Raw genomic sequence first — 25289 nt, 5'->3', positions numbered from 1 at the left:
TGTTTTCAAAAACACTGATTAATTTGCTTCTCCAAATGAGTGACCTATTACAAGAAATCCTACATATTAAATTCTACTTTTTGAAAATATGCATTTATGACATTTAAATTATATTCCCCAACATCAGCACTTAATTTTATTATAATTCCTATCTTGATCCAACTTTATGGTCATTCTCAGATAGAACTTTATTAATATTTGGGAGCTGAAGCCCAGTCTCTGGACACATTCTGAAAAGAGATACTGACAGGGTGAAATCCAGGCCCCACCAAAGTTATTGGCAAAAATCCTAGTGGCTTCAACAGACCTTAGCATTTTACTTCAGTACATCAAAAAGCAAAAAATAATGTGAATTTACTGTACACTGCAGCTGTTATTTACTTGTGCACCTTTTTGCCCATAAATTAAGGAAGTATGGATTGGATGCATGGACTATAAGATGGATAGAAAGCTGGCTTGACGATCAGGCCCAATGGGTAGTGGTCAATGGCCCAATATATGGATGGTGGTCAGTTTCAAGTGGAGCGTCCCCAAAGCTCAGTTCTGGGGCTGGTATTATCCAACCTTATAGAGGGTAAAAGGGAGGCCTTCCTCCTGGGGTGGGGAATGGACATCAGCGGCACCTATGAACAGCTGGGTGCAGCCCCCTTCTGCCAGGCTTATCTGGATGGGCTGTGGATCTGGGAGACACTGAGAGAGAGATTCTCCCAGGTACTCCAATAACCCCTCAGGACACCCCCTGCAAGGGCTACAGGCCTGCAGCCCCGTCCCATCCCCACCATGACCTCTCCCTTTGCCCCCTCCCCCGTACCCCGCCACAAGAATGAGAGAGACAGGAGTGGTGAAAAAATAAAAACTTAATTGTCAACTAGAAGTACGTGTGCAAAATAAACTTTGCTACTAACTATGTACATGGTAAAGAGTTGGGAAACTATACACATGGTGTGGGGAGCTTGGGACAGGGGTGGTGAGCATCCAAACTTTGAAATGGAGGCACAGGGCAGGGAGTGGGGAGGCTCCAGTCCATGGAAGGGGTGGGGGGGCCATGACCCCATGAGGGAGCAAGACCCCAAGTGGCACAGGCCACAGGAGTCCCTCCCACAGTGGATTTGGTGTCCCTGTTGCAGCTGGGATGGGGCTGACGGCAAGGGGAGTTATGGGTGGGGAGGGGCAGTGGTGAGGTCAGGCTTGGCAGGAGGAGTGGGGAGGTCTGAAGGGGGAGGGGCTGATGGCCTGGGGGACAGTCATGGCCATCAGCCACTGGGCCAGGTCCAGGACACCTGGTAGGATGCCCAGCAGGGGCAAGGCAACAGGGGCAGAGGGAGCAGTGGTGGGAGTAGAGGCAGGGGGAGTGATGATGGCGGGTGGAGTGGGGGTTGTGGGCATGGGTGGTTGGGCAAAATGGTCCCATCAGAAGCCAGTGAGGGTGTCTAGGTGGGACATAAGCTGCTCCCATGCCTGCTCCTGCCATTCCCAGTCCTGTGCCCAATGCACCTTGTCAGCCTGCAGCCGCCACTCCAGCAGGACGGCGACCTGGATCAGGGCCCCTGGTCCTCCTTGCCCCAGCAGTGAGCCCTCCGGCCATGAGCCTGCCTCTGCCACAGTGGGGGCACTGACGCATCCTGGCAGCAGTGGTCCTGGCAGCGCACCTCACTCTGGCTCCAGCTCTGGCTCCTGCTCCTCCCTGGGGCTGGTCGGCCCTGGTGGAAAGGTGGGGCTGGCCCAGCCCTCCAAAGTTGCAGGTGTAAGGGAAAAAGGGAGGAGAGATGGTGAGTCCTTCCTGCCACAAGGCCTCAGAGGCGCTGCCCCCCCATGAGTGGCAGTCCCCACCCCGGGCTGGGGATGGGGTTATCCTGGGAGCATGGGCCGCCCAGCCACATGGGGGGTCTGTGGCACCCCAGGGGTGGGCCCTGCGCCCCACACATGTCCCCTCCACCCAATAAACTGTTAGACAAGGGAGGTGTCCAGTCTCGGTGGGGTTCCCCCATGGGTGGCAGGTGGGTCAGATGCAGCCTGCTCCTCCCCAGGGCCCCCTGCATATGCGTGGCTCAGGGCACTGTCCATGGGGCTGGGCTGCCTGTTGCCTGCAGGTGTGCCCGTGAGCTGGGGCCACACTCCGCAGTGGTGTGTCTGGAGCCTCGTCCTCACCCGTGCAGATGTCCTGCTCCCAGCTGTGGCAGGGGCAGGCAGGTCCAGCTCCCCTGGGGCCTTCGGGCTCATGTAGCCTCCCATGGGGCTGGCAGTGGGTCAGCACCCGTTCGCTGAGGCTGCCTGACTGGATCGAGTGGGACGTGTTGCCTTGCACATGTTGGGCTTATAGGGTGGGTCCTACCGTCACCAGGCTGGTGAGGCTCATGACATGGCTCCACCTGCACCCCCCCATGCCCTGGAGTGCGTCACCCATGAGGTACTCACCAGAGGGTCCCTCAGAAAGGTCCAGGGATGCGCAGGAGGCGCCCTGGCTGGAGGAGGGGTCTGACTTCAGGGTGATGACCAGTGTCCTGTCACTGACCGCGAAGGTAGTGTCAGCCTTCGGCCTGGGTTCTGCCTGGGTCCTGGGCTGCTGCTTCTCTGGCTGGGCCTCCTGCTCTGGGCTGTGCGGGGAAGGGGTGTTTCCACAGAGGTGTCCAGTGATGCTGCTGTAGGGGACGTGTCGTCGGCCCACAGGAGCTGGTGCAGCTCCTCGTAGTACAGGCAACTTGGCCGTCCTGCCCCCAGCCTCTGTGTGGCATTCCAGGATGGGGCACAGACCTGGAGCAGCTCCTTAATTCTGGCCTAGACCTGTTCCATGGTCCAGGCAGGGTTGCTGTGCTCCGCCAGGGTGGTGGTGACCTTGTTGTAGCCCAGGGCATTCTGCCATTTGGCAGCTGGGTCTAAGAAGATGGCTTCCGTGGACCAGAGGACCAGCAGATCCCTGTTCTCAGGCTCAGTGCAGGAGCAGGCCCACCTCCCTGACCCCCAGGGTGGGTCTTGGGTGTCCTCTCCCTGTGCCCTGGAGAGGCCAGGGGGATCATGCGGTACTTGGCTCACCGCCATATGAGGTCCTTGGGTCAGAAGGGACTGCCTGTGCAGCTGTGAGCAGCCATTTGGTGACCCTCTTGCTAGCACTCTGTTGGCTTCCTGGTACGGGTTCACTGGGCTCCCTGTACCTTTAAGCATGGCTGGAGGCAGAGAGCATAGAGCTGTGATTGTGTTGGACAGGGTGTCTTGCAGCTCCAGCTGGCCAGCGCCATGGAGGATGTTCTGTCGACAAAAGGCGCCCCCACCCCCGGAGCGTCTACTCTACAGTTTTGTTGACAGAATCTGTTGAGACAGGAGCTCTGCCCGGCGAGGGAGAGGCAGAAGTCTGTTGACAAACGTGCCACGTTCTGTTGACAGCATGCTGACAGGACTCATATTAGGTGTAGACGCTCCAAGGGTTTTGTCGAGAAAACGCCGGTTTTGTCAAGAAAACTCTATAGTGTAGACATGGCCATAGACTGTGCAAAATATGAGATCCATAGCTGATGATGGTGGTAAAGATGTACAGACCAACACAAGGCACAGCAGATCTGTTACAAGATGGCAGGGCCCTGCAGGTCTAACTTTTCAACTGACTCCTTCCCATAGACAGGAACTACAACATTGCCTGCATTCTGGAGGACTACATAGATTCCTGTGGTTATGCTCCTGGACAAGATAATTTTATTATGAATGTTATTCTAATAAATGTACATTCCAATTTGTGTAAGAATTTTTTTCTCTCTTTTTTTTTTTCATTTTTACTTGGCTCTCACATAGTTCTGTGAGAGATAGTGCAGTGTTGTAAAGTACTCCCTTTAAAAAAAAAAAGTACTCCCAGACTTCTTTCGTGTGCCCTTATGGGTATGTGTGTCACTAGCTGACAAACATGGCCCTAAGGTAACCTGAGGTCTTGAAACAAGTGCCATTCAACCTTTCCAGAATACTGTACCCTTTTCAGGAGTCAGATTTGTTTTGCACACCACCAAATTACACCTCACTTAAAAACTTCTTACTTACAAAAACATGCAAAAATAGCACAGATGACTACTAGTGAAAACTTGCTGACTTTCTACCACCTTATTGCCCAATAAATGAATCGAAATAAAAATACTGTACTTTCATTTCAGCATGAGGCCTATATGAAGCAGTAGAAACAAGCCATTGTCTGAATGAACTTTTAGATTGTACTGACTTTGCTAGTGTTTTTTTATGTAACCTGTTGTAAAACTAAGCAAATATCTAGATGAGTTGATGTACCCCCTGGAAGACCTCAGTATATCCCCAAAGGTATATGTACCCCTGGCTGAGAAACATGCTTATAGTGCAATTATCAGTTTCTTATTCATTCATTTACATATAAAGGCATACCACTTTCTGAAAAATCAGGCCCCTTCATGTGTGTGCCTCCTGTCCTGAAAATCCCCTCATGGCCTGAGGTCAGACTCTGGACAGCCTGCCTCAGTTTCTCCCTTTCAAGAGATTTGTTAAATACACTTAGATAGGCTTTTTGTCCAATAACCCCCCTTTCTCCTGGGGTCTAATTTATTGAACTAAGACAGGGTACAAAACTCAGTCCTGTGCAGCATTGGCCTGGAGATTTTTTTTTTTACTATAATTGAGTCTCTTTTCCCTGCTCCTCTGCTTTCTTAACAGTTTCTTATTTATACACTGACATACAAAGGCATTCCACTTTCAGAAAAATCAGGCCCCTCTGTGTGTGTCAGCAAGCCAACTGCATTCTGTTCTGAAAACGCCCTCATGGCTTGAAGTCAATCTCTGGACAGCCTGCCTCAGTGTTTCCCTTTCAAGAGATTTATTAAATACACTTACACCAGCTTCCAGAGCCAGACCTTCTCCCTGGTCAACAATCTCCTGCAAAAGTCTCCCGTTCAATGTAGCTTTTCTTAGGCGTGGTCTACACTAGACCTTAGAGTTGACTGCAGATACGCATTTCTAGCTACAGCAATTGCACAGCTAGAATCGACACATCTGCAGTCGACTGTAAGGTCTGTCTCCACTGAGGGAGGTCGACAGGAGCGTTTCGCCAGTTGGCCTCTCTTACTCCTCACAAAAGGAGATCCCAGAAAGATCAATTTTGTGCATCTTTACCAGACGCATTAAATCAAACTCCCGGAAGATCAACCCATTTCCCAGTAAGTGTAGACATACCCTTAATCTCTGCTACCTCCTTCTTTGTGTTCCTCCCTGAGCATCCTCCTCTTGTAGTAGAATCACTCGATCCCTGCTCTGATGTGTCTCCTTAGCAACTTAGGGCTCAGGTCTTTAGTCCTAAAAGTGTTAAGTCACCCTGTTTCAGGGCCTCAGAGTGGGCATCCAAAGACTGAGGAACACAAAATAATTTTAGAAAATTTGGCATCCCTCTTTATTTCTAACCAGAGAGACAGACAGATGTTGCATGCACACGTGCGTGCGTGCACACACACACACCATTCACTTCAAAAAAATCACTCCACTACAATGTTAAAGCTGAGATTTCAAATACACCAGAATAAAATAATTCTAAAATAATGACTTGCACAGTAACTGTGATTTGGTTGTTCTACAGAGTCCCTGATCTGCAATTCTTTCTTTAGCAAAGCTCCGATTGATTTCACTAAGGGCCGCAATGTTTGGCCAGTGTCTACTCAGCAATCAGCTTAACAGTAATAAAAAATACAGCATACACGCAAGGGGGATGTATATAAAAAAAGCAAGTAGATAAACGCTCAATACAATACAATGTACAATTCCAGACAGTTTAGCACATTTTGGGCAAGATTTTGCTCTCAGACACATGGATGTAAATCAATGGTAACTCCATGGACTCCAAACGGCAGAATCTAAACCTCGGTTTTAATTCATTAAGGATAACCTCCCATCTGGCCTTAGACCTCTTTCTCTAGCTGTAGCCAAAGATTTGAAAAGCTTTATATTCTAGGCCTGCTCCTTTCTCTATTCGCAATCATGCAAGGGATTACGAGCTCTTTTAATAAGAAGCGAAAAATTAAAATGGATTGGGAAGAAAAACACTTGAAAGCAGCAGCTGAGCCTTTATTTTTATTTTCAAATCAGTTTCTTTCACTTTGCCCTTTTCGCTTGACATGTGTCTGTGCTGCTTACTCCTTTTTTATAAATGCTAAAGAGCCAGGTTATGCCATTTAACCCTTTCCCTGCATTGAGGGTGGTTCAGAATCACCCTTCCTGTGGGGAAGCACAATGAGACATTTTGCTCTGGGAAGTCACAGTGTCTCCAGCAGGTCCCTGTGCACAGGACCCGAGTACTTTTGTACCTTTTGTGGGTAAAGTCATGACCAACCCCCCAGGAATTGGGATGGAATGCTCCCCTAAGTACAGTGACTGGAATTCAACTTGGCCTGTTGCGACTTCCTTCCAGCAGCTCAAAATTAGCACTCTGCATCTCACAAGTGAGCTTTTAAAATAAAACATGCAGGTTTTGAAATGGTGAAAAGCTATTGATAAATAAAGCATCTTCTTTTTGAAAATGCGAATTAATAATAACAAACAAACAAACAAAAACAAAAAAACAACTCCTGAATGTACAGTGCAAGGGAGGGAGTCTGAGATTCAATATCATTTCACATCTTCCAGGGCATCCCGCTTGGTGCTTACAATGTTTTTTAACACAGGGAATTCTAATGCTAAGTGAACATTCTTATATCCACAGGAAGAGGGGCTGGGCCAAGTGCACTTGAAATGAAGTCCAGAGCCTTTTGTCTTGTGGTGCTTACCCCCAGTTTAGCCCACATCAGTAGTAATGAAAGCCATGTTGCAGCAGAGGAGTCATGGAAGGAATGAGCACAGGGAATGGACTTCTCTTTCCCTTCTTCCCTAGAGATGGCCTCTCCAGCTGGGAAGTAGGGTGCATCAGTAGGCTGATGTGGGGAATCTTGCTACCTAATTTACATGTGTTCTGGGGGTACAAGAGGACTTCTGTCTTCAGGACCAATTCATTTCATAACCTTTTGAAAGCACTTGATGCCCATATAATGGTAAATAAAATAGTACATGACACTGTGTAAAGACTGTATGAAATATGGGTACCTGACATACTGCTGGGAGTTATGGATAAGTAATCATCCTCATTCTTCTTTTTCACCAATATCACCTGCCAAGAGGAGAAAAAAATATATCTATGAGACATCCAGAAATGTAAAATAGCTGGGTTAACATTAGCATGTAAAAAGAATAAGACAGTTTTGGTACAGTCCATGTGTGCTGGCATTTCACAATGCCTCCAAGCTGAACTGCTCTGTACCACTGCAGACAGCAACAAATGCAAACTACTCTGAATCCTGGCACAGTTGTGGAAGACCAGGTCTCCAGAGGAACGGTCAGAGAGCATATGCCTGTGAAAGAAGAATGCTCCCACTCACACCACAGTATTACCTGCTGGGGAAACACCTTCCCTTAGATTTTTGCAGAAGATTCCATTGGGCCTCCATTAATATGTAATTTTGGGACTCATGTTGTGTCTCAGAGAACTTGGACCTTTATATATGTTCACAGGTCTTTAAAATTCTCTTTTATGTCATTGTTTCTAGTGAATCACGTATACAACTCAGAATAATGTAGTAAGCGAGGCAACAAAAGAATGAGAAGGCCTTGGGTTCCCAAACTTGTAACATGCAAGTCTTCGAACCCTCACGAATTTCTTGTCATCAAATATGGCATTATTTTCACTAACTAGCAAACCATTTCGTGTGTCTTACTCTTATACCTTTGAACCATCACATTCTCCATATCGCCTATAAACTTATACTTACAAGGACTAGTCTGCAGAAGAGAAGAGTGGGGTGAGGGTGGGGATTGGATAGCAGCTTTCAACTGTCTGCAAGGGGATTACAAAGAGGATGGAGACAGACTGTTTTCAGAGGTGACAGCTGACATAGCAAGGAGCAATTGTCTCAAGTACCAGCGGGAGAGGTCTAGGTTGGATATGAGGAAAAACTCTTTCACCAGGAGGGTGCTGAAGCACTAGAACAGTTTACCTAGAGAGGTGATGGAATCTCCTTCTCTAGAGAGATTTAAGTCTCAGCTTGACAAAGCCCTGACTGTGGTGACATAGTTGGGATTGGTCCTCCTGTGGTCTCTTCGAACCCTATCATTCTAAGACTTCGTGCATACAAACATCTCTGTCTCTAGCCACATGTGCACACACATACATACCCATGTAATACATGTATTCTTATTCTTATCCTTTGCCCATGAAAGCTTATGCTCCAAAATATCTGTTAGTGTATAAGGTGCCACAGGACTTCTTGATGTTTTCTTATTGACACCCCTTTACTGAGCAGCAGGAAAAGTTTGCAGATCATTACTATATTGGAAGAGAAATCAGTGACAGAGAGTAGGGGTGTCATCTTAGTAAATCCTGTTTATTTTAAAATATATACACGTCAGGTCTGGGACAGAGGTGCCATAAACAACAAAGAGGAATCTCAGTGGCAGAAGCAACTCAGCCTTGATTCGTTACTGACATGATGACAGAACAAATTCTTCTGCTGCTTGGGAACAGCCCCTCCAATGAGAAAGTGCATCACAAAATAAAAGCACATTTTTTTCTAAGACGGAACAGTGCTCATCTAATAAGGAAAAGAACTGACGGATCATGTGTAACAGCATCGTCTAGGGCTTCCCACCATAACAATACCATGTACCTCCCTTTATGGATGTACCACACCCGTTTCTATCTACATATTTCATTATATCTATCTGAGAATGTGAATGTTTCATCAGAAAGAAAACCAAATGAATGTAAAGGTTTAAAAATGTGAAGATGACTTTAAACATCATCATTTCTTGCCGAGGCAATTTAAGTTACTGTGCTTTCCTCCCATTAGTCATCAAAAGCTTCATGTAGGTGTATTCTTACTTACTTTCAATTTATTTGGGTTCAAGGGACACTTCTTCCCCTTCTTGAGAGATAATGAGCCAGATCTCCAGCAAAGGTTCTGACCCATAAATTTTATAGGAAAGTTGTTAGCATTATTTCACAATAACCCTTTGTTGTTGCATGGGATGTTTCTTATACACAAAATACTACAAAATATAATATGTCCTTCATTTATTAAATCTGGAAAAGAAATGCAGGCTTTTGATATTGTAAGGACGAAGATGTTATAGGGACAGTGTTATTATTTGGAGTGAAAATGGCTTTAAAAATTAAAGAAGCAGATGCATGTGCCTGTTTCCTATGTTCTTTAAGACACTAGCCGCAGCATGGGAAAGTAAATGTTTGGGGTGAAATCTGGGCTCCTAATTTGCAAAAAGCCTGAGTAATCAGCTTTGAACATGGAACTCCAGAGACTTGGAGTAAAAGGAGAATGTACCACCACACTAACTGTGGCATAATTTCACATCATCTTTACTGCAACCTACAAGTTGAAGCACCAGCTGGATACCCTCTGCACTATCTATGAGGCGGGTTTGGGCCCTGGGTCTCTATTAGCTTTTCTATGTTGCCCTACCTGAATCAGGCATGGAGCCCCCTCTGCAGGGTGTAGTGGGCACAAAGACCCCCATGCATGTCTGCTCCCCTTGTCACCTATGCATACAGGAGTATCATGGTGTGTAAGGCACTGCTATAAATTTAGATGATGTCATGCCAGCAAATATTGAAATTTAGCCAATCATGTTATGAGGACCCATGTCAGTGTCCCCAGATAAGGTCAGTCTGAGCTGCCTTTTAAGATACAACAAGAAAAATGTTTTCCCATTTATCAGACCCACTTGTCCACATTAGTTCTTGATTCATTATTACGCAGCTGGAACCCCTTACTATGGTTTGGTGGGCATCATTTTATCCTCTAGCTCCCTCTAGTGCCTCACTGCTACCAACCATGTACTGTATAGGATATCCTACCCAAATGTGAGTTATGAAACTGACCCAGTCAGATCCACTGAAGTGACAGGGCAAGTCTGCTCCAGCCACGAAGAAAGTCCTACTAATGCATTAAAAGAGTGACATGCTGGGAGCAGAAAGCTAGCAAGACAGAGTCAGTAATGGGGGGAAAAGGAGACAGGAGTCAAAAAAGCATTAGCAGGGACAGGCAGAAGTGTGTACATCAGCCGGTGAAAGACTGCAGCTCTCCTTGGGATAGTGGGCAGGGCAGGGGGTCTGAATTTAGAAACACACGATACAAAATAAGAAACAGCTGCATTTAATCTTTTGAGTCTCCATGAGCTTCATTCTCATGATTTACGAACCTGGCACAACTCCCTAATAAAATTATAGCCCTATAATTCACTGTTATTTATTCTCTCTGGACATGACTGACTACTCAATTTACTTCTCCAATGTCACAATTTTTAAATGTTAGTTTAGCCCCTTTAATGTAATATATTTGTATACCGTTTTCATTGGATCTTGTTCTTAATTTGTTTTAGTCATTTTTTGACACATTTAACCTGACATATTTGATGAACCTTAACAATAAATTAATTGTTAATCCAAAGTTTGGAATTGCTACACTTAGTTCCCAGAATATTCAAAGGAGCTCAACTTTTATGGCACATATAACAGCAAGTAAGAAAATAAAACCCATCAGGTGAAGGTTTTATGGGACGAAAAGCTAAAAAAATCAGTCTCCTTGCATGTTCTGATGTATTTGTCTCTCCGCTTTCCCTACATACAGGCTGCCTGAAAGCAAATCTGGACTCTTCATAGAAATAACAGGATGCTCTTTAATCTTTAGGTGGAAAACAGATCCTCTGTTTCCCTTTTGCCATGTACAAACAAGTACAAATGGAGGTCACAAAGAAAACTTTATTCTCTTTCTACTGACATCTTGTGGAACTCTCAGGTATTTTCCACTCTGCCAAACAACAAATTAAACAGGAGACCAGTAAATATAGATGAGGTATGTTCCTACTCCCATTAAAGTCAAGGTCAGGCCCCTTCCAAAGTGGCACTGGAACTACTGACTCTCACCAATAAGCCATTTGCCTGAATTTAATTGTGGTTAGCTGACTCACTGACAACCATATACAGTACTTCTTAAAAACAGGTCATCAAGTTTTGGAAATAAAGCTTGTTCTTCCCATAAATAATTAGTTACTAGTCTTAAAATTGTCTACAGGCCCATTTAAAAGAAAAAATAAACAAAAGGAAAGGAAAAGCTTTTTCAGGCAATTCTATTTTAAGGGCCAAATCCTAACCCCCATTGGGAGTCTTGCCATACTCCTCAATAAGACCACTATGTGGCATGAAGTAGTCATGCATGTAAAAATTCGTGATGAAATGAAAGAAGGCCATTTGTCCAGGACTCTACACAGAGACAGGTCCTGGTACCAGGGCACCACAAAGAGATACGTCACTGTCACAGAGCTCCTGTATGATTTGGGGCAAGTCATTTAAGCCGTGTCTACATGTGCACGCTACTTCGAAGTAGCGGCACTAACTTCGAAATAGCACCCGTCACGGCTACACGTGTTGGGCGCTATTTCGATGTTAACATAGCCGTTAGGCGGCGAGACGTCGAAGCTGCTAACTCCATGAGGGGATGGGAATAGTGCCCTACTTTGAAGCTGAACGTCGAAGTAGGGCACGTGTAGACAATCCGCGTCCCGCAACATCGAAATAACGGGGTCTGCCGTGGTGGCCATCAGCTGAGGGGTTGAGAGACGCTCTCTCCAGCCCCTGCGGGGCTCTATGGTCACTGTGTGCAGCAGCCCTTAGCCCAGGGCTTCTGGCTGCTGCTGCTGCAGCTGGGGATCCATGCTGCATGCACAGGGTCTGCAACCAGTTGTCGGCTCTGTGGATCTTGTGTTGTTTAGCGCAACTGTGTCTGGGAGGGGCCCTTTAAGGGAGCGGCTTGCTGTTGAGTCCGCCCTGTGATCCTGTCTGCAGCTGTGCCTGGCACCCTTATTTCGATGTGTGCTACTTTGGCGTGTAGACGTTCCCTCGCAGCACCTATTTCGATGTGGTGCTGTGCAACGTCGATGTTGAACGTCGACGTTGCCAGCCCTGGAGGACGTGTAGATTTTATTCATTGAAATAGCCTATTTCGATGTCGCTACATGAAATAAGCTATTCGATGTAGGCTTCACGTGTAGACGTAGCTTTAATTTTTCTGTGCCTCAGCTCCCTGTCTGTAAACCTGAGAAACTACTTTCTTCTTCTTTTCTGTGTAGCTCTCTGGGGCAAGGGCTGTCTCCTGCTCTGAGTATATGCAGCAATCAGCACAATGGGGCCTTGATTGGTTGGGATGTCTAGCTGCTGCTGTATTACAAATAATAAATGAAGTGGGGTTTTATTAGCTGTTTTATAGATGGCAATGATTTTTCAAAATTGTTTCTTGATTCAGTGATTCTGGAATTAACAATTAACTTTTCATCCTACTTTTAATTTGCAGTAAATAAAACGCCTTCTTGTTAAGAAATATGGCACAACAGTTCAGTCTGGGCTCTTTGTCTGCCTTGATGTTAAAATCAAATGTCTGTTGACAGAATCAACCGGTGTCTAACCAATAGCCATTAGCTACATGTGGCTGTCTCAAAAATTGTTGCATTCAAAAAATGTGAAGATTTCTGTTGGTTAAACCAATGCTGAAGTGTTCTGTTGGAGAAGGTCACAAAATTACAGTAAAAGCTTGATTATCTGGCATCCCTGGGGAACAGGGATTGCTGCATAATTAAATTTGCCAGTTAGTCGAATGGGGCCATTGGCCCCACTCAGCTGACCTGGGGGGTTGGGGTGGGGGACAAGGTGCACTGCCCCTGAGGACTGGAGGTGGGTGGAGGGCACCCTGCTGCCACCTACCCTGGCCATCCCGTGCAGCCAGTGCAGACCCTTGCAGACAGCCCTGCGGTAGCCAGCCCTGGGACATAGTATCTTCTGGCCTGGGAAAGGTGGATCACAGGTAAATTCAAGCTAGAACAAACTACATTTAGCTGCGGCATTCTGATTCCCTGCCTAGACTTAAAGAGGAGCTCTGTGGAGTTCCCAAGATTGTCTCTTTCACCAATACAAATTGCTCTAATAAAATATTACCTCATCCCCCTTCTCTTTCTCATCTCCTGAGATCAACACAAATGCAATCGTACTGCAAACTACTCTTTGACTTCCATCCATAGTGATCCCACCCAGGCAGCAGTCTCTAGCAGATGAACTTTTGTGTCTTTAGCTCTCTATCTAGTGTTTTTGCAAGCAGGTTAGCCACAGTCTGACTCTTTCCTTACAATTCAAGCTTTCCATTCATGAAGGTTTTCCCTAAGGTATTATCTTGCGATAAGCTCCATCCCAAAGCATTAATGCAGATATATGGCAGTTAAGGTTGCAAAAAGATTTCTCTTGTCCTTTCAGTGCTGATATTCTGAACCTTTTTTTTCAAGCTTCCAGGGTTACCCATATGCCACATGTCAACACAGTATGTCTGGTGAGGATGTACCATGATGACGGGACAGCACTCTCCCGTTGACATAATTACTTCACTTCAAAAAGAGGAAGAAGCTATGTCTGTGTAGACAGCAATGTAACATGTTATTCAGGGAGGTGGCTTTTTCATATCTATCAGTGACGTAAATTGCATCAGTTTAAGTGGTAGTGTAGACAATCCCTCAGATGTGTTCAAGGATAGAAGAAACATCAGAAATGCCCGCATTCTGCATCTTTCCCTCTATCGTATTTTCAGGGCTAGAGAAGGGAACATTTGGAATTAACTCTCAAATCTGGGTCTCCAGGTTAGCAGCACATCCGTCTCTTTGCCTGACAAGCCACACATCTGCCAGACATTGCTCTTTTTTCATTGTGGCTGGGTCTACACAAGCCCCTTCCTTTTGGAAGGGGCATGTTAATGAGTGGGTTCGAAAGATGCTAATGAGGCACTGCTATGAATATGCACTGCCTCATTAGCATAATTGTGGCCGTGGCGATTCAAAAGTGCGGCTTTTGAATCGCATGCTGCCCATGGAGATGGGGACCTTCCGAAAGGACCCCCCAGTTTTTGAAAGCCCCTTCTTCCTATCTGGTGTTAGGAAGGAAGGAAGGAAGGGGCTTGTGTAGATGCAGGGTGTCACAAAAGGTGACGAACCAATTAACTTAAACCAGTTTGGTTTAATACATAGCCCACCAAACTCTTCCTCTCATACAAGTTCACTGGCTGAAATAAACCTCAGAGGGACTGCACGGCTGATAGGATTAAGAATGAAGCAGTCCAGTAACACTTTAAAGACTAAAAAAATAATTTATTAGGTGGTGAGCTTTTGTGGGACAGACCCACTTCTTCCATCCCACGAAAGCTCACCACCTAATAAATTAGTTTGTTAGTCTTTAAAGTGCTACTGGACTACTTTTCTGTTTTGATAGTATATAGATAACATGGCTGTCTGTCTGTTAGGATTAAGAATGAAATACAGAGGCCTTTTCATCTCTACACCACTGCTTCAGATCTAAGCAGTGGCTGATAGGTTACGGCTACGCTAATGAGTTTTTTTGACAAAACCGGTGATTTGTTAACAAAACTCAGTGCACATCCACACACAAAATGTGTTTTGTTGACTGCCTGTCGACAAAACCAAGCATTTCCACCGACAACCTTCTGCCTTTCCCAGATGAGGAAGAGTGCCTTTATCGACAGACTATGTTGACAAGAAAGCTGTGTGGGCACTTGAGGCGGGGGGGCGGGGGCACTTCTGTCGAGAGATGAGGCTTCCAGGACACTGGATAGCCATGTCTGCTGTGCTCCCAGTTGGCTGTTTTGTCAAGAGAGCAGCTGGGTAGTCCAGCTATTCTGTCAACAAAGTAGACCACTCTTTTGATCTGTTTCAATGTACGGCTTTATTCTGTTGATAGACTTTTTGTAGGAAAATCTCTTCCAACAGGAGTGTCTGTCTACAGATGCTTCTAGTGTAGCTGTAGCCACAGCCTTTAGACTCTACGAATGTTAGTGAGGTATGTACAGTGATTTTACAGTTTGAGTCCAGTCCCCTGAGGATGAATGTTTGTATCACCAAAGAAAATCTTACTGGCAAATGTCAGCAGAAATGCCAAGGACTGATTGGATATAAGAAATGACTGACTGACATTTCACCTAGTCCCTTTCCAGGAAAGAGCTACAGACAACATGGAGGAGCCAATGCTTCTAGAGCAGACTAGCCTTCAGTTTCTCGGAAGCACTAACAATTCTGTCAAAAGCCTCAGGCCAGTCTCTTTCATAATACAGTCTGCCAGAACATGCGCTTTTCTTTTAGAGCCTGTCACAGTCTAGTGTGGTGAAGTCAAGGAACTGAACAAATTCTGAACTCTATGACTACATTTCTAGCAGTAAACAATATGCTTTCACGGCACACTTGAAGATAGACTTGTTATGTAGCAAAATGGCAACATACTCTAAAAGTGACCTTGAGATCTTCCTATGCCTGACCATGTGACTTTATAAGATGATTGACAACAGAAATGCCCTATAGACATATAGACCATTTGTGCTGAGTCCAAAATGAAGTGCTGAGTCCTGCGAGGTTCTTTACATAATTAAATACCACTGACCAGAGGGTGCTTGGCAGCACTTCCCTGTCCAAAGATGTGTGCAGCCCATTAGGTTACCAAGCTCTTAAACAAAAAATTGTGAGACTTTATGTTCATTTATTTCCATTTATTTTCAGCTGGAAGAAAGAGTGGCTCTGACTTTGCCACTCAGTTGCTGTGTGACCTTACAAAGTTACTTATGTTCTCTGTCACTCAGTTAACCCTCCCGCCCCACCACTCCTTCCATCAAGATGTAGACGGCATCTGAATGCCAAGTCCACAACGTCATTTAAATTCGGCACATCTGATACCACCAATCCTTTTTCAATATAGAGATATGCTCTACTAATTATTTTGGGGATGTTCTAGGGCCTGTGTTACACTGGTCACACTTCTGTGACTTCCTTCTGATCTTGTAATCTCTACATCCTGTGTTTGACAGAATGACCTGGTCTAGTTCTACAGTTATCAGGAGAACAGCCCTACTGGGACAGACAAATGGTCAGTCTAGCTCAGTATCCTGTCTGCTGACAATACACGGGACAATACATGGTATTATGGAGTTGATTTTGAAGGTTTGAGGCTGGCATTATTGCTTCCATCTCGGACATTTCCAGAATGTCAGGCTGCGATCACATAAATACAAGGTTATGTCTTGAAAGCACAGTCAAGGAAGAGCTCTGAGGTAGAAAGCCCCTATTAAAACATAAATATCCTAAGAACCAGCAAAGGAAACACTCAAAGGTAGTAGCCCAGTTGATGTGTTGCTGGTGAAATATTTTTAAATTCGTAAGGCCAGAAGGAGCCCTCATGATCATCTAGTCTGACCAGTATAAAGTAGGCCATAGTATTTTATGAAGTGATTCCTGCCTAGGGCCAAATGCTTTCTCTTTCAAAAACATTCTAATGCAAAAGTCCCTTCTAAAATGCAGTTCTTATGGTTATGTAATTGGGAATTGGGGAACTCAAGTGGGAAGTACCAGCTAATCCTGATCAGGTGTTTCAGGCTGTGAGCCCTTACATGTTGCTTTGGCACAAGATGGGGCACTTCTGTTTTTCTTGGGGTCTATCTTGGCTTTGTGGTGAAAGATTTACTTGACATATAAGTTGAACATTTTGTTCTGTAAACTCTCTCCACAAAAGCTACTTTCATTTTAGCCTCTGCTTTCTCTGTGGAAGTCTGAACTGGAGACTCCAACTGCAATTTATGAAAAACAGTCAGTAGTGCCTGGGTAGCGCTTATTATTAATTGAATATGTTTCAAACATATTTTAATGGTGAACCAAAGTTAACATTTTTGGGGCTATGTTATGTGCAAAATTGTTTTTCACTGGCAGCACTAGTGGAATATTCTTAGGCCACAGTTTATATTGGACAAGACCTACAAAATAAGCAAGCAGCACGCTTGTCTCTCAAAAACATACTCTACAACTTGCCCCTCCCCTCTGAGAAATTACATCAGTTCAAATCCTCACAAACAGATATCCCCATCACAAAAGCCACCCTCACAATTAGATGTTTAGGAGCCATCTCTGCAGGAACTCAACCACTACTTTCCCATGGAGACCATTTTGAGAGCTAGTTTCCCCACAAAATAATACCATACCTTTCACATAAACATTTTCAGTCTCTTTCCTGTAGCATGTGCTCATATTAGCAAAGACACTAAACCCTGCAATTAGGACATCTGCCAGCAATATTGTACAGGATAAAATTCTGAGGTAGGCCATGATATTTGCTAAGAACCACTGTTCCAAAATGGAGTCTGGTAAGCCTCCCCACCCCAGCCATCTGCGAAGGGTGTCCCAGTGGATGTAAATAAGTTCCTAGGCAGCCACATTCCAGGAATGTGGGGAGGGGAGGGGAACTGGACTATATTAAAGGGTGACTGACACGATTCTTTCACTACCTTCTGCTTTGATCCTGCATTGCCCGCTTGCTTTGATTCTGTAGAGATAGCATGAATGTTCATGTCTGTGCGAAGATTACATCAGGATGCCGGATGAGCCATCACTGCTCTACACATTACAGACGTGATATCACCACTTTATACATCCATGCTGAGGACTGCACTCTTCAAAGGACTTGTTGTTTATAGATAAAATGTTCTGTGAACTGTGCACGGAAACTCTTTGTAACTCCCAGACTGTTGGTTAATTCACATGGATTGCTCATTGATTGTTCATTGATTATGCTCATTTCCTTACCGTCTGCTCCTATCCTTTCCTCTGCCTAGCAGCTCTCTATATAACCAATCACAACTTGATGCCTGTCAGTGCATTCTGAAACTCAACCAAGTTCAGAATCACTCCGCCAGCTGGTTGTAATAAACCTGTGTTGCTTCACATACAGTACCCAGACTTTATTCCAACAACTGTCTCTTCGCAGTTTTTCCTTTTTTTGTACTGGGATTCTAAAGTGGCAGTCCTCTTTCCAAGGAGGTATGTATTTTTACCATTTAGCTTCAACATTCTCTTATTTTCTCTTGTCACTAATGTACCCTGAGAACTGCTAAGCACTCACAACTGAATGTGATTGGCTGTCCTGCTGCATTTCTCTGGTTCAAATCATAAAATGGCTTAGGTTCAGCTCTCTACTGAAAAGGCCAGGACAGCCCTGAGTTGCAGCAGATCTTGTAAAAGCTTAAGAGTTTTTACATGCAGATACTTTTAACAAGCTATTATTATAACCTCAACTCCAGCTTCTTATAGTGGAGTTTTTGAAAGCTTTTGGATTTCAATTAGCACAGCGCTAAAACGAACAGTGTTAGTTCAGAGGGACAGAAGTAAGTTTTTACGAAGTACAGTGCTAATCAGGCTGCCTTCTGTGTTTGATGATGGAGGCAATGCTATCCATGTGATGTATGAATATTGCTGGGGATAGTTTAGATGGTCTGCAACCTCTGGAAAGGTGACGTGCTTCAATAAGGTATGGGTTCCATTCATGACTTTATCAGAACCTGTTATATGTAATTCTTTTGGTATGTTTGTGTGAATAAGACCTGTCACCTACTGGAAAATATCATAATTCATCTGTCAGAGCAGCAGGGGAATGATGAAAGACAGCTACAACGTGTTTTCAAGATTCCCCTAAGGGTCTAATACACATTATCATTCCTTTTGTTAAATTGAGGAGAAAAAAGTGTTAGCTTGTCTTTAATCAGGATGGCTATTAAGCAGAAAATATAAGAAGTCAGTACTAGCCATAAATTAAAGTCAGGCTTGCCTTGCTTAACATGTGCTGCATAGATAACGGTACCAGTGTTACAGAATATACGAATCTCTTGGTATCACCATTGTGGATTTGTAAACATAGTCCTAGTGGTGGCACAGGTGCTGCTTAACCCCCATAGGTTACAAGACATATCTCTTTAGAACTGTGGAGCACCAGACTACATATAACTTGGCTCAAAAAGCCCCACCCTTATCACCTCTGAAAATGTGACCTACAAAGAGTAGGATTTCATCAGTCATGCCACCTCCTGACAAAACTGTTCCGGCAAGCCCATAAAAACCTTCTTTATAGTCCAGGAGGAGTGTGTGGGTGCCTTCATATAGGAATACAATGCATGATTAGAAGCTTATACCTCAGCATTACTGGAGCCAGAAGCCTCTCTTCACAACAACTTTATGATGCCCAGCCAACAATTTTTGAAAACTGGAGTTTGTGCCTTTTTCTCATTATTTATGAAGCATAAAGATTGAAAAGGGTTGTTTTGTTTTGTTTTGTTTTTAGTTTTGGATGATTTTTTTATTGCTTGGTTTCAAATTCAGAAGTATCAGGAATGTCAAATCTTCTCATCCCTGGGTCTGCAGTAGGACTCCTTTTGATTCTAAAAGGACAAGGGACCTGAAACACCCAATAAAGTCAGCCTTGCTTCCAAGTGCTCTCTGGCAAATGAAAATGTTTGGCAGTGATTCCAAACTTTGACAAAAATGTCACAGCTAAGGCCACAGAAAATATGTCCATTTCAAACCCTGAAATAAGGAAACCAGCTTAGAAATTTCTGTGTTCCCATGAAAAGGTTTCTTCATTTTTCACTCAGTTCAGCCCAAATCCTTTTCCCTCACAATAGCTTAGTCTCTTGAATCATGTGATGTCACAATGACTACAGTTGTCCGTCACCACAGAGTGATAGTAGCTAAAACCTGAACTTATATCCAAAAATAGAAAATAATCACAATCCTCTTGAGATGGGGTGTGGTCACAGAATACTCCTGGGAATGTTCCCCAGTGCACTAATCATGCCACTGACACCCCCCTTCTTGCTCTCCCCACCATCCTGTCCTGCTAAGCCAGATCATCTGGTCTTACCCAGCCCAGGCAAAGAGTTTGAGTTATGGCCTCCCTGCAGAGCAGTGCAGACACTGATTTACTTCAGCTCTGGGAGAATTCAGTTCTAGGGCACAGCACCTGGGAAATCAAACCTCTCCCCCAAACGGATGAAAACCTCAAATAAATCCATCTCTCTGTGAAAAAGTTTTGCACAGGGAGGGCTCATTAGTTACCCCCGCCCTCTTTATCAATGAAAGGAAGATATGAACAGTGGTAGTGCTCCCCAGATAACAATTTACACTGGGCTTGATTATAAATATAAAGGTTTTTTTAATTAAGCAAAACAGTAGGATTTAAGTGATTATAAGAAATATAGGCAGATCAAAGTGAGTTACCAAATTAAAATAAAACACAAACCTAGTTCCATTCTACTAAAAATGCAATTACATGTGAGTTCTTACCCAAACCAACTGTCATTATATCAGGTGAAAACTTCAGGTCAGAAAAGATCTTATACTGACCTGGGTCTCTAGTACACTATAAAGCTGTTCTGTTTCTCCTTAGGATGTATCAGGTAATTTCCAAGACAGGAGGAAGACAAAGATGAGGGAGTCCTCATGGCCCTCTTTATCCCTTTCCCCCATGGAAGTTATTCCATTGTTCTCTTTGTGTAAAAGTATACTGCAAGATGGAGATTGTCACATAAGTGAATCAACTGTCCCTGTCCTTTTTTGGGCAATCAGTTGTTTCCTACTCACTGGTTTGAACAAAGACAGCAAAGTTCTTCAGATGTGGGTTGGCAATCATTAAAGGTCCTTTACCAGCTAATTAGTAACAGACAGAAAGCCATGCTAGTCTATATACTATCAAAACAAAAAAGCAGTAAAGTAGCACTTTAAAGACTAAAAAAATAATTTATTAGGGGAGCTTTTGTTGGACAGACCCACTTCTTCAGACCATAGCCATACAAGAACAGACTCAATATTTAAGGCACAGAGAACCAAAAATAGTAATCAAGGTTGACAAATCAGAAAAAATTATCAAGGTGAGCAAATCAGAGAGCAGAGGGGCGGTGGTGGGGGAGAGTCAAGAATTAGATGAAGCCAACTATGCAAAAGAGCCCCTATAGTGTCCCAGAAAATTTGCATCCCGGTTCAAAGCACGTGCTAATGTGTGAAATTTGAATATGAAAGAGAGTTCAGCAGTCTCTCTTTCCAAAGCAGAGTGAAAACTGTTCCTCAATAAGACGCAAACTCTTAAGTCATTAACAGAATGGCCCACTCCATTAAAATGTAGACAACTGGTTTGTGGATCAGGAGTGTTTTGATATTTGTTTTGTGCCCATTAACTCTTTGTCTGACAGAGTACGAAGTCTGTCCAATATACAAAGCATCTGGGAATTGTTGGCACATGGTGACATATATGATGTTAGCTGAGGAACACGAGAATGTGCCCATGATTCTGTGACTAACCTGGTTAGGTCCAGTGATGGTATCACCAGAATCGACATGTGGACAAAGCTGACAATAAGCATGGTGGCTGTCACACTCCTCGACACCTTTTCATAAAAATCTGAACAATGAAAAACTTACTTGCCTTCTTTGTATAACTCAAATCTAAAAATGGCCATGAACCCATACTTTATTTGTACAACTTCCCTTTAATCAAAAGCATTTTAACAAAAGCTAGATGCACTCACAACTATTCTAGCTGATTTGCAGTTCTGTATTAAAGATTTTTATAAAGTTAGTGAATCAATCCTTGATTCAGAAAGGTATTTAAGTGGCACCTATTAGCATCTTGTTAAACAAGGATCTTAGTGGGGGCTAGAAGCTGAGATGCAAAATAAACAAATCTACAAATAAATAAATGAGTTTAAATGTAAGTGATTATTCTTGTATATGTTTTAACCATAAATGGTTATTGTATTTGTTATAAGAGCTCTGGAGATATTGCAGGGCTTTGATGGAAAAATTTCCTTATTTTTGTTTTCTAGTCTATCAGTTCAGGACACATTAGCTCTCATTTAAATTTCAATAGGGGACAGTTTATCTTCCATGTTAATTTTCATCACGGCTCATGGTGAAATCTGTAAGTGATGAACTGTTTCCTACAATTACTTGCAGGTCATATTGAATTACCTAGCTACTCGGTAGAGATGACTAATAAAAGATAACCATTAAAGATAGTAATTTTCAGACAGTTTTAGTGAATGTGGTAATTTTCCGTCATCATTATTATTCACATATTGAAAATTATGGTTTATAAAACTCCAGCAGGCAGCATCTGCATAAAACTTGTCAAAGAAAGACCAGTTTTGTCCAGGCTTACATGTTGTGCCCATAAGTTTAATGAAGCAGAAACAAATAGTGATTTGAATGGCAAATGCTACTTTATTGAATGGAGAGGAGAATTACCTTAAACACTTACAATGGCATATGTTTTGAACTATTTGAGATGTATTTTAGCAGGATTAATACAGCTTCAGGCTGGCTGCTTTCCGTAACCAGATAATTCTACGGCTGGTTTTAAAGAGTAAGTCCAACAACAGAAGAGTCATTTTTCCATAGCAAGGGCCTCAGATAATCAGAACGGTGTAGAACACACTGGATGAACAAATGGAGAAGACTCAGTTTTAGTGAGAGAATCAGATCCATGGTTATGCACCAACTGAAACTGAGAGAGGTTCAAGACTCAATCTCCATCCAAATCTTCCATGATTCCCTCTAAGCTGCATGGCCACGCAGCTCTCTAATAAGCCTCAGCGCTGCCGCATACACAGGAGGCATTGCCTGCTGGGGTCCGAGGAGCATGCCTCTTCCCCAACTGCAGCAGCGTCCTGTACCTGGGGTGCGGCAGGGGGTTTCAGGCTGTGATCATAGGGTTTGCATTTGGGAGGGAGCTCAGACAGGAAGTTGGGATGGAAGTGCAAGGTCCGGGCAGGAGTTAGGGAGCTCAGCTCATGGTTGGGGTGCAGGGTCTAGGAAAGAGTTAGGGACTTAGAGTGTAGGAGGGAGCTCAGAGCCAGAGCAGGGGGTTGGATGTGGGGTGCTTAGCTGGGGCAGCTCCCCTTTGGTGTTGGGGCGGGAGGGAAGCAGGTGGCTCAGCACGACCCATGCTGCCTTAAGCTCACTTGAAGGAATCCCAGCCAATGGGAGCTGCAGGAGCAGAGCCTCAGGCAAGAGCAGCACAGAGAGAAAGCTTCCCTCAGCACTTGCAGGGATTGGCTCCAGCCCAGTGTAGGGGGACAGCAGCAGATGGAGCCACCTTTTTCCCCCTGCAAGGCAGGCCACACAATGTGCAGGGGCTTTATTGTCTACAGCTCAGGGCCCAAACAAAGGGGGCCTTACCAAAAAGTCTGCATTTTTGGCAGCCCAGAGACCTGTTTGTGGGTCTCCTCTCAGCCCACAAAAGGCCCTGGGCTTCGAACACCTTCAATAAAAGTGCTACAGCTGCAGCCCTTCTAGTGTAGATCTAGCCTAAGTCGATTAATCAAACTTTGAACTTTTTTTTGACTTTTCATCAGTTGGCTGCCAGGGAAGGTACTATGCAGATCCTAAGTATTACTGCTTCTATATGCAGTGGAGAGCGCTACTGAGAACTGGAAAAGAATATCTTCCCCTTAGCAGCAAATCAAGTCAGGAAGCAGGTAATGTTGTCCAGGACATCAGAAAATGTATTCCACCCAGAGTCCTCAGCCCTCATCCATGCTATGTATCAGAGAAACAGGTCTGTATGGCCATAAGCATGAAGGCCAACAAACCTGATTTGTTGGGGCCCCTCATATAGACTCAGATCAGAGTTCTCATTAACATTATTACAGTTTTAGACATTGTCCTGCCTATTTCTGTAAAAAAAAAAGTAAGGAAAGGAAACTCTGAAGATTTGCTGAATGCATTAAATAAATGGATTTCTAGAAGTCAGTCCCCTTCTCAAATTATATCACATCAGGAAAACCACACTAAAATCTTTCTGCTGGTTAACATAATTTATGCATTTGGTGCACTACTGCTTACAGTGAAAATTGCGTTAATTGCTATGAAAACATGTGGCTCCTGGATACAGAGGCTGGTGCAGACTGCTGCATTTTGACATTGCTAGGCTTCTACTACCTCATTCATTCGTACCCATTTCTTATCTTTTCTTTTTCTGTAGTGCCACTCACAACAGTAGCCCAGTGCCCACCGAAAAGGACAGAATGCTTGGCTGCAGAGGGGAGGAGGAGATATTGAAGAAGGAAGCTAAGGAGGAAGGGAGATAAAAGTGAGGGAAAACATCAAATTGAGGATGAGAGCAAGACTATGAAACAGGAGTAGAACAGAAAGAAAACACCAAACATCAGGAAAGTTAATTTTGTCATTAAATTAGATAATAATCTGGACATTAGGTTCAATTCCTGGCTCTGCTACAGCTCTCCTATGTGACCTTGGGCCAGTCATAGGGGGCTTGATCTAATGCTCTTCTTCCCTTACTTCATTATTGCAGCCTCACCATACTTCTCCTTTCCTTTTCTAGAAAGAGATGCCACCAATCTCCTTTGCATTCCTCTGGCTTCCTTACAAGTGTTGTACTAGGGTGTGTCTCCAAGTGGGAATTAACTAATACTTTTTTTTAAATTACAGCAGTGTCTAGGAACAGCTTGCAAGGCTCAATGGCTCCATTATGCTAAGCATTGTAAACACATGCAATAAAAATGACAGTCCATCACCTAGACAGCTTATAAACAAAGTCTCAGACAGGGCGTAAGAGGTGGTTGAAACACATAGGTGGAGGTGGAGTTGAGATGATGAATTAACAATAAAACAAACAGCATACAATAAAAGATGAAGTCCGAACTCACTGCTTGCTTAAACAAGGCCACACAAAGATGGCCACAGAGGGTGTATGAAGGAGGGAGTTAAAAGAAACTATGGATTTATGAATTTTGATGAGGAGGCCTGTGGGAAAGCACTGAGGTGCTTGTAGAAGAAGAAGATAAACAGGCAATTGAGACTGGCTGCCATTTTTGGCAGGCATTGGCAGCTCACTAAATTTACGTCTGTAAGAAGGGGAGAGGTTAGTATAGATGATATAGGATCTTAAAAACAATGACAAAGTTCGTGCATTTGCTGGGGTAGAGGAGAGGAGGTGGTGAAGGGATGCCAAGATGTGACTGGAGCGACAACCCAGGCACCTTATGTTTTAAATGCATTTGAGAGGGACAGTGTGGCTGTCATCAAGGCCAGAGAGGAGGAGATTACAATCATAGTGCAGTGGTGATGAGGGCATGAACGAGATCGGGGACAGTCTGGCCTGGCTGAAAGGCCAAATATGTGGAATGTCACATAGGTTGAAGCAGCTATATTTGAGCACAGCCTGTACACATGGGAAGAGAGAGTGGGCCAAGTCATAGAGAACGGGCCTGACTGACTGGGAGGAGGGAGGGGCTTACCTGAGTACCAGAAGAAGGAGAAAATGAGAAGAGTTTGAGGGGGAAAACCCCATGTTGTGCAATGCCTTACCTGAGTGACTGGTCACATCCCTGTGA

At 44.1% G+C, this 25289-nt stretch overlaps 1 protein-coding gene across 9 annotated transcripts in view; it reads right to left on the bottom strand.

Annotated features, from left to right (window-relative positions):
* The window catches only part of THRB (thyroid hormone receptor beta), a 300896-nt gene that overhangs the window by 69798 nt on the left and 205809 nt on the right, over window positions 1-25289 (bottom strand). For all 9 annotated transcript variants that reach the window (XM_074984450.1, XM_074984449.1, XM_074984451.1 and 6 more), the window contains one exon: window positions 7066-7129. In XM_074984450.1, coding sequence (XP_074840551.1) covers window positions 7066-7072 — 7 coding nt within the window. In that variant the 5' untranslated portion in view covers window positions 7073-7129. The remainder of the gene's footprint in view (window positions 1-7065; window positions 7130-25289) is intronic.

Source organism: Carettochelys insculpta, chromosome 2 (genome assembly GCF_033958435.1).
Source record: "Carettochelys insculpta isolate YL-2023 chromosome 2, ASM3395843v1, whole genome shotgun sequence".
Classification (NCBI taxonomy): domain Eukaryota; kingdom Metazoa; phylum Chordata; order Testudines; family Carettochelyidae; genus Carettochelys; species Carettochelys insculpta.
Note: the sequence above shows the minus strand (reverse complement) of the source record. Positions and strands in the feature narration are given on the sequence as shown.